Source organism: Cannabis sativa, chromosome 5 (assembly GCF_029168945.1).
Source record: "Cannabis sativa cultivar Pink pepper isolate KNU-18-1 chromosome 5, ASM2916894v1, whole genome shotgun sequence".
In the NCBI taxonomy this organism is placed as follows: Eukaryota; Viridiplantae; Streptophyta; class Magnoliopsida; order Rosales; family Cannabaceae; genus Cannabis; species Cannabis sativa.
Genome location: NC_083605.1, coordinates 57,505,716 through 57,516,156, shown reverse-complemented (window position 1 = coordinate 57,516,156; position 10,441 = coordinate 57,505,716). Strand labels below are relative to the sequence as shown.

Below are 10,441 nucleotides of genomic sequence, written 5' to 3'. Positions count from 1 at the left end.
TTTTTCTCATATTGTTGCAATACATTTTTTTTTATTAATAAAGTTTTATTTTCGAATTCAACCATTGCAATTTATGAGATTGAGCTTCATTTACTTTATCTTCATCAATTATTACCACATTATATTTATATGTTTGTATGTGTAAGTGTTTTTATTATTGATGCAAATTCTATAATATTTACAACTCTTCATAGAGTTATATTAAATAAACACTAGAAACTAATTCTATGTTTATTAATAAATGTTCATTCTAATACAATTATTAAGAATTTGTTTAATAAAAGGATCTTTTGATCTGATAGGGGTGGAGAAAAGTTAAGAAAACTATGCAGTTTAACGATCTTTTATATCTAATGAACTCTGGATAGTATTCAACTCCACATAAACTCTATCACACTTAGAGAATCATGATCTTTACAACCTTTAGGGGTGGATCATAATCTCTAATATACTTAGGGGTGTAGGTTATCCACAGTACCCTATATGTATATACTTAGGGGTGGAGTCTATTCCACAATTCCCTATGTAACACATATCTTCTTTAAACATGGAAGTAATATAATGACTTAGCTATTATCAATATAAATCCTTGATCTTGATTGTATATTCCATTTCGTTTTACTCTTGTAAGTAAAAGTTTGATACCTATGAAAGTTCTTTGTTAAAGTTTCACACTACCTTAATTGAGTGGGAGAATTTTAAAATTCTATTCCCATCTTCATCAGGTTGACACTTGTGATAGGTACTTAAGAACACTACTGAAAAGCAAATCTAACCATACACATGGATAGGTATAACTTATCATAAATATGAGAATAAGATAAAGAACTCTAGTTTAGTCTATTCGAATGACTTGAACCAAGAATTCTTAATCCTCATAAAATATTATGGTATCTTAATTTTGATTACTCAATCTCTGGCATGTATTTTTCACTTCAAATACTAGTCTGCTATGTTGATGACTTAGTCTTAACTTAAAGTTTTAGACTAATACAAAAGTCAAAACTAGATAACTCTCCAAACATAAAGAGGTTAAAAGTATTATTTAACCAGACATTTGCTATTGAGTGGGGGCTATCTGAGATGTAATCAAATAGGGAACATTAGAAGATATTCAAGAAAGATTTATGAAAGTGATCTATATGTTAGATATTAAGGAACTGTGTATCAATTGTCCTTGTATCTCACCAACTCATTTCGAGATTCTTGAGATGGTGCTTACTTTGGGGGTGGAGGAATTATTCTATAATAATTCAAGCTCTACCAGAGAAGAATTATAACTTTCTGGTTTTGAAAATACCAGAAAGTTATATCACTGGAGAAAAGTCTACACTGTATTATCTCAATTACATATTTTAAAATATGAGAGATATGTCTTCTGTTAGTTCAGATGTACTTTTTAAACAGTAAAGATTTCAGTATCCCTTGATGAGTAAAGCATATAGTAAAGGATGTTTCATAAGTGTATTTATGAACTAGTTTCCAGAAGTTTGGGTGGATTCAAATATACTACACTTGATCTCAAGATCAAGACATCAGATTGACCTGTTTGCATACTTTGTTTTATATTAGTGCAAGTGGGAGTTTGTTGGGTTTTATGCCCTAAATAAAACTCTTTACAATTTGATTAGTTATCAATATAAGAAATTTGAAGTGATTTATGTTTGCATGAATTTTACATACTAATGGTTTAATATGTTTATTACTTTTATACACAAAATCAGTTAAATCCAGATCATATGTTTATTCACAATTATAGTATCGTCAACACAGTGGAATGTGTTTGTGATCATATGAATCAAAAGAACATGTCCCTGTTTCATCAGTGTTTTGGATTTACACTAATGTGATAATCAGCGATGATGTATACTTACACTTGGAGTAAGTGTTATGTTCTTTCCAGGACATTAGTAAAGTATACTAGTTTCGAATGTATGGAGTATACATTGGACTGGACCGATATTGCAACTAAGTTAAGATATTACAAACTTACCGTTATATATATCTTTCCAAGTCAATATCAGTAGTTGATCTTAAGATTAAAAGAATCTAAATCCTGATATGCTTAGGCTCAACTCAGGAGTACTATTCATGTTCTTTGATTTATTAGTTAAGCCTACTTTTGGGTCAGGGTGATACGTATATTTTGGGAACATGATAGTATGATTGAGTGGGAGTGCTGAACATAAATATGGAATCTACAGCTTCTACTAGTGTATAGAAGTCAAGTGATGATTCCCTTCGAGCTTAGCAAATAGAAGTAAATGGATGAGCTCTTGTTTAACTGACTAATTATTAGATCACTAAACACCATTTACAGGTAGCTAAGTGTTTTAAGGGGCAAAATACATTGAGGGGTGAGAACGGTAAAATTATCCCATCTCGATGTAGATCATCTATATAGAGGATCTTTTCAATCACAATAAGATTATAACAATGGTTAAATGAGATAGCATATTGATATCGTGGAACATATAATATGCTCTATATAAGTCTGAGAGTGCAATTCTAAGTTCTAAGAGTGGATTCAACGAAGAATTAATAAGTAGGAATTTACTTGGTAAATTTGGTTCACTTATTGGAAGCTCAGCATATAGATCCATGGTCCCCATTCTAGTTGAGAACATTCTGCTTGTAATACTCATTAATTGATTCGTGATCGATCAATTATAATTCTAAAGTTAGACTATGTCTAATTTGTGAATTTTCACTAAGCACGGGTGAAATTGTAAAAAAAAAAAGAGATTCTAGGTTTATTTATTTATTAATGGACTTTATATGTCTAGTTAATAATTAAATTAAATGACAATATTATTTAATAATCTATTTTAGTTATTAAATAATTAGTTTTGGCATTTAAATGGTTAGAATTGGAAAATTGGCGTTCTTGAGAAAATAGAAACAAAATTTGTTAAAACTGCAAAATCAAGTGGGGCCCATTATCACACCATGGCCGGCCACTATTTGTGGAAATTCAAATTGATATTTTCATTATTTTAATGCCAAATAATTCCTAACCTAAACCTAGTAGTTGCCTATAAATAGAAAGTGATGGCTCAGTCAAAAAATACATTCATTAGTTATCTGACAGAAATTTCTCTCTTCAGAAAAAAACTGAGTCTTCCCTATTTTCTATACCTTGGCCGAAACCCTCTTCTCTTTTCTCTTCATAAATTTTCGACCCTAGTGAAAGAGTGAGTGCCCACACACAGCAAGCAGTAACTCAATCATAGATTGGAAGACTGTGAAGGATCAAACTCAAAGAAGAAGGACATTCGGGCTCAGATCTTGATTATACTCTGCAACAGAAAGGATACAAGGGTTAGAGATCTGAGTGGAAGGAGACATTAATTCCGCTGCATCAATGTAAGGTTTTCTTAACTTTATATGTGTTTAATTTATCGTTTTAGAAAGTTCATATTTAGGGTGTTAAACAACATACTTGTGATTAGATCTAAGATCCTTGTAAAATAAATTCCAACATAAACATCAATCAAAATAGACATATTTATGGTACAAATTCATATTTTCATGGCACAAAATTATAAGTTTATGATATGTATATGGCATGTTTTTTTGAATTATTTAATGTAATTTTGCACTCCTTTTATGTAAAGATAAATAAATTCTTTGTGTATTAAAATTGCATTTAAATTCTCAAAACATTAACTTTGATATAGATAAGTCCTTAACCTTGAAAAATAACGGTAATAGTTCCCAAGCTCGAGATTCTTGTAAGTTGTTTAGTCTTCATTTTAAGAGATCCATTAGTCGCTCCAAAAATGTCACATGTTGATATTAAATTGCAGTAAAAGTTCTTAAAAAATTAACTTTGATGCAAATAAGTTTTCAATCTTTAAAAATTGTAGTAATAGCCTCAAGCTCAAGATTCTCGTTTGTCCGTAGGTACCCAATTTAATTGCTCTGTTTGTTCATCCGAAAAATACATGTGTTGATATTTTATTGGTCCAAATCATAATTTCAATTTAAAATAAATATAAACGAATAATTAATTTCCAAAACTAATTAATTAACTTTACTTTTTTTTTTTATCTTTTCTATTGTTTTTTCTTTATTTCTTCTTCTTCTTCTCGTTCACTCCCAACCCAACCTACCCAGCCCTGATCTGCTCTACTAAAACTCTTCAATTTCCATTAGCTAGAGGGGCCACCTTAAAAAAATTGTCTATATAAACTTTGAACCAGAAAAGTCGAGTTCAAAGAATTGGCCACCAAAACCCACCACCCACCACCCACCACCACCCATATCTCATTTTTTTCTATCGCATACTCCATCCATATCTCTCGGGTTCTTAAAAATATAAAGAAAAAAAAAACAAAAAACTTCATCTCTCTCAAATATCTGATCCTTATCCTGATCACATCTCTTCTTTTTTCTTTTGCTTAATTAGTTTTCTGAGATAGTGGGATGGACGAGGAAGAAGGTGGAGATGAAGGAATGTTACTGGTCAACACTCGACAGTAAGCCTCCCCCACCGAGAATGAGAAGGGTAGGTGGCAAATCGTAGAAGTTTGTAAGAAAACTTTATTTTTTTTATATATAAAGTTTTTTTTTTTGAATAAAAATCATAAGATCTATTGATTAATAAATTTATTCAAAACAATAGAACGTACTTCAGAGGAACAGTCCTTCAACAGAAGCACACGACCTGTAGAGAAACAAGAGTCTCTTGCCAAGCAATGAGCCAACTTATTTGCAGATCGTTTTACAAAACACAAATTGTGAAGGCATAAAATACCGCTCTGAATTGCTTGGACACACACCAAGCTACCTGTTTCCAACATGACTCTATCCCACGAATGAGTTGCAATCCAACTCAATGCTTCTTTAATGTCTATTATCTCAGTAATTTCGGGTTGAACACATCCAATCTTCCCCTTCTTGAATGCTTCTACCATAGCACCATAATGATTACGAGCTACACAACCCATGCCAAAAGACAAGACTCGAACCAGAAAAAACTAAAAGGAAAAGACTAAAAAACCATGTCGAAAGACAAGACTAAACAACCATGTCAAAAGACAAGACTAATGAAAAAACTAAATTAGTTTCAACACATAAACACGATCACAACATTAAAATTAATTAAGGAATGAACTCCTTATAATTCTAACCTCATAAAAATATTAATTGGAATTAAACTAATAATAGTAAATTAATAAATGAAAACAAAAAATTGAAACGGAGGACGTCGTTGAGCCGAACCGAACCACTCTCAGACGACTGCTCTTGAACCCCTCACAGAAGAAGACGTTGATGTGGCAATGAGAAAAACTTTGGCATCAATCAAGAAGATCAATACAATAATCTTCTCCTTCGGTAATGATCTTGTAGTCACATGCCGTTTGTTTATTTGGGAAGTTTGGAAAAATAATTATGTTATAAATATTTTTGCATTTTATAAATTTTGAATTTTAATAGCTGTTATAATATAAATAAAATTTTTTAATCTTTAATAAAAAGAAAATGAAAAAATAGGTTATTAAAATATTTAATATTTTTTTGTTGTTTAAATAAATTTTTTATGACGTGGACTGATAAAATTTTGACACGTGACAATTTTAAGAAGTACAAATAAAGTTGTTGAATTGTGTACCTATGTATTAACGAGAATCTTGAGCTTGGAGACTTTTACTATAATTTTTTGAGATTAAGGACTTATCTGCATTAAAGTAAACTTTTTAGGGGCTTATGTCTTAATATCAACACGTGATATTTTTGAAGCAACTATCGAATCTGTTAAAATAAGGACCAACGGACTTATAAGATTTTCGAGCTTGAGGACTATTACCGCTATTTTTTAAAATTGAGAATTTATCTACATCAAAGTAAATTTTTTGGAAACTTTCGCTATAATTTTTTTTAATTGATTTTGAACTATGTAAAATTATATTAATGATGTTCAAAATAATAAATTTAATTTTTTAAAAATAAATTGTTGATATTAATAATTTTTTAAAATTATTTTAATATTATTAGATTAAATTTCTACATACATATAGGTAGAATAAAAAAAAGTATGTCTAATTGCCAAAATGTATTTATTGAAGAGAAGAAGATGAGTTTACAAATAAAAATATAGTACAATAGCACAAAAGAGAATCGGTCACCAATTTCTATAGTTATATTGCCTTTACCTTTTGGTTAAGGTCACATATCCCTTAGATCTTAGCAAAAATTTATTTTTTGGAATCCAATGGCTAAGATGTGTTGTGGTATGCAGTAAAAGTATATGAGGTATTACATAATTTGCCATAATAATAAAGACAAATTGAGTGGTATACAGTATACACGCTGGGCCCATGCATGCAATATCATAAAAATTAACCATTTAAAAATAAGGAAAAAAAAAAGCTTGAGCTTTACATTGCGCCATTGGAATGGAATTTATATATAGGAATCCAATTTGTACTCTGTGAATTGATACATATCTCATCATTAACTGCGTAGAGATCATATCCATACCATGAACGACATCAAAATCCGATTCATCTCAACTACTCTCGTTCAGCCAGCGAATCTCCACCATAAGGATGATGGTGATGATATTAATCACAGTGAGTTAAACGGTGAACGACTAGACCTAACTCCGTGCGATCTTCGACTCCTCGATCTTCATCACATTCAAATGGGTCTTCTTTTTCATAACAAGCCACCGTCCGATTCCGATACAAACTTCATCCAACACTTACAAGTCACTCTCTCTCGTACGTTGGATATTCTTTATCCTCTCGCCGGCCGACTCGTCAAGACCATAAATACCGACGATGAAACTACTTGTTTCCACGTTAACTGTGACGGAGCCGGAGTCCTTTTCGTTCACGCCGTTACTGATGGCATCACAGTGGCGGATATTCTCGAGCCAGTCATTATCCCAAACGACATCGTTTACCCTCTGTTTTTCTTAAACGGAGTTCCCAACTACGAAGCCGCCGTTTCAAATCTACCTTTGTTGGCCGTGCAGGTAACTGAACTCGTCGACGGTCTCTTTGTCGCGTGTAGTGCGAACCATGCTGTCATTGACGGCACGTCATTCTGGAAGTTTATCAACGTTTGGTCAGAAATCTCACGCGAGGGCAGCTACGTTAATAACGGCATCGTTTTCAACTCAGACGGCGGCAATTTCTTCCTCAATCTCCCGATCCGAGTCCCATTCTTCTACGAAGATGATCATAAAGAAAACTCTTCTTCATTATCATCAGAAACTGATCTACAACAAAAGATCATGATCCATTTTTCCAGGGAAAGAATCATTGAGCTCAAGGCAAAAGCCAACGCCGAGATGGGGTTCACCAATAACGAGATCTCGTCTCTTCAAGCGCTGATGGCTCATCTTTGGATATCTGTGACACGTGTCAGGGATCTGAAATCCGACGATGATGTCTGTTACAGAGTAGCAATGGGGCTGAGATCAAGACTTGAGCCACCGCTGCCAGAAGGCTACCTGGGAAACGCGGTTCTTGGTGTGAACGTAGAGTGCAAAGGAGGGGAGCTATTGGATCGTGGATTGGGTTGGGCAGCGGCTCAAATTAGAGAAAAGATTCGTTCCCTTACGGCGATTGAAGCGAGAAAGTACTTGGAGGATTGGATTGAGAGGCCTACGTTAGCAGGTGTAGGAAAACTGCCGCCAAACTTATTGTTAAGTGGTGGTTCGCACCGGTTTAATGTCTACGGTAATGATTTTGGTTGGGGAAGACCAGTGGCGGTTCGAAGTGGTCTGGGCAATAAGATTGACGGTAAGCTAACGCCGTTTCCCGGGGCTGAAGAGGGAAGTGTTGACTTTGAAGTTTGTCTTTTGCCGGCTACAATTAAATTACTGGTAAGTGAGATAAAAGTATGATAGTAAAATAAGTGAGAGTAATGTTAAATTTAAATTTCACCAGTAGTAAAATTTAAGTGAGAGGTCATTTGTCTTCATGTCTACGTCTATGTTAAAAAACTTTAGGGACAACATGTGTACACATAAATATAACACATATATATCTGAAAATTGTGTGGACATATCATTAGAATGAAGATCCTCTGTTAGAAAACACAACAGAAAACTGTGTCCCATAATGTGTTAATTCAATATGATTGTCACTTTTTTTATATAAATTAAAAAGAAATAATTTATACAACGAAGCCTTCTATTTCTATGAGAGTCTATTAAATATTATTATTATTATTATTCTTTTAAATCAATTCTCTCTCTCTTTTTTTTTTTTTTTTTGAAATATTTTAAATCAATTCTCTTGCTGTACAGTACATATATATATATATAAAAAAAAGAAACTTATTTTATTTATCCTTTTCTATTTTAACTTAGACATTGTTTAGGGTTTTCTCTTTTTCAATTATTACCTTTTCGACTTGCAGGTAAAACAAAAAAGTCAGAACATCAATTATTTTATTTTTTTTTCTTATTCTTCATATATAACTCACTACATTAATTAACTATAGGTTTCCTCTTTTTTTTCTTTCATTCAGCATACTCCCTAATTGTTTGTGACCTATTTTTTTTTTTTTTAATATATAAGGTACACAATCATCACCACATTTGAAGTTGAAAGAAAATAAAAGAGTACAAAGAAAAAAGGATAATTTGTGTCATAACCTCCTTAAGTGGTTCTAAATTTTTAGTAGTAAAACCCCCTAAACTCGTATTCTGATAACAGTTTAATATTTCCATCCATTTTTAGCTGTAAACTGTCATGGTGGAATGTCTACGTGGCCACAGTGTACACGTAGCATAATTTTATTGGTTCACGTAAATAAATATTAAAAAAATTAATTATTTTAAAAAAAAAACCAAAAAAAAAATTAATTTTTCTTTAAAAATTAAAAATTAAAAGTTAAAAAAACAATTTTAAAAAAATAATTTTTTTTAAAAAAAACCCTAACCCCCTAATTCCCTAATTTATCACGGCCTCCTCCTCCTCCTCCTCCTCCTTCTTCTTCTTCTCCTCTACTAAAACAAACCCTAATCTAAACCTAAAACACATTTCTTTCACCCTCTCTCTCTTACGGGACCCCAACCTCAAAATCCCGACCGCTCCTCTCCCTCTCCAGACCAGGTACCCCGCCGCCGACCACCTCATAACAGTCAAAGATGTCCACAGCCACCCATCTGCTCCTTTCGCACAGCCACCCCAACCTGATTCCTGTCTCTCTCTCTCTCTCTCTCTCTCTCTCTCTCTCTCTCTCTCTCTCTCTCTCTCTCTCTCTCTCTCTCTCTCTCTCTCTCTCTCTCGTCCTTCTTTCTTTTTCTTTCTCTTTGCGTTTAGCTCGACCCAACGTCGGAGGATTGTCTCCGGCCATCCATAACTGATGCTGTATTGTCTAATCCTCTAATAATAGCTTGGTAAAGAGTTACATCTCTGGAAAAGGAATTGTTTATTAGATAGACTTAGCTATTACTATTAGGCATCTCTCCTGACTACTATATATCAATCTTTATTACTTTGTACATTTATTTTGACCATGGTTCAAGTATTTAGATGAGCTTCTTTAATGGTAATTTTTTTTTGCACATGCATTAGTGTTTTTAGGGGGGAGAGGAGTTCTTTCCAGAGAAATGAGTTGGAGTGTAATAGTCACTGCATCAGTAGTTGCTCCTTCGAAAAATGAGCTACCCCAATCATTGTGCTCTTCTTCTTCTACGAGTAACGGGATTGTGTTATGCTTCTCTTCTATTTTACCAAGCAGTTTTAGGTTCAGAAGGTCCTCATTTTACCCATCTTCTCGATTGACTGAGAAAAGAAAGGCAAATGCAGTACCAAACTCAACCTGGTCTGGAGAGGGAGAGGAGCGGTCGGGGTTTCGGGGTTGTGGTCCGATAAGAGAGAGAGGGTGAAAGAAATGTATTTTAGGTTTAGATTAGGGTTTCTTTTAGCAGAGAAGAAGAAGAAGAAGAAGAAGAAGAAGGAGGAGTAGGAGGAGGAGGAGGAGGGCGTGAGAAATTAGGGAATTAGGGGGTTAGGGTTATTTTTTTTAATTTTTAAAGAAAAATTAATTTTTTTTTTATTTTTTTGTTTTTTTTTTAAAACAATAAATTTTTTATTTTTTAAAATATTTATTTACGTGGACCAATAAAATTATGCCACTTGTACATTGTGGCCACGTAGACATTCCACCATGACAGTTAACAGCCAAAAATAGATGGAAAGGGCTAAGTGCTAACAGAACTTGGGTTTAGGAGGTTTTACCACCAAAATTTTAGAATTGGGGGTTAGTTGCAAAAACCTGACCACTTAAAGAGGTTATGCCACAAATTACCCGAGAAAAAAAGTATCTCCTAACAAAGAATGAAGGTATGTGTATTCTTATTATTGTTTTTAGTTTTTTTAAATTATATTATAATATATTTATTAAAAAAATAATTACCACTTTTTAAGATTTTACTATTGTTTTTATTTTCACTTGAATTGTTGATATGTTG

General features: G+C 32.9%; 1 protein-coding gene across 1 annotated transcript; it reads left to right on the top strand.

Annotated features, from left to right (window-relative positions):
- The first annotated feature begins 6,065 nt into the window (after positions 1-6,065).
- On the top strand, positions 6,066-9,202 carry LOC115716933 (uncharacterized acetyltransferase At3g50280-like). Its single transcript, XM_061115788.1, has 2 exons — positions 6,066-7,840; positions 8,541-9,202. Exons 1-2 carry the CDS (start codon positions 6,488-6,490, stop codon positions 8,562-8,564), a joined length of 1,377 nt encoding a protein of 458 aa, XP_060971771.1. The 5' UTR covers positions 6,066-6,487; the 3' UTR covers positions 8,565-9,202.
- Positions 9,203-10,441: the final 1,239 nt, after the last annotated feature.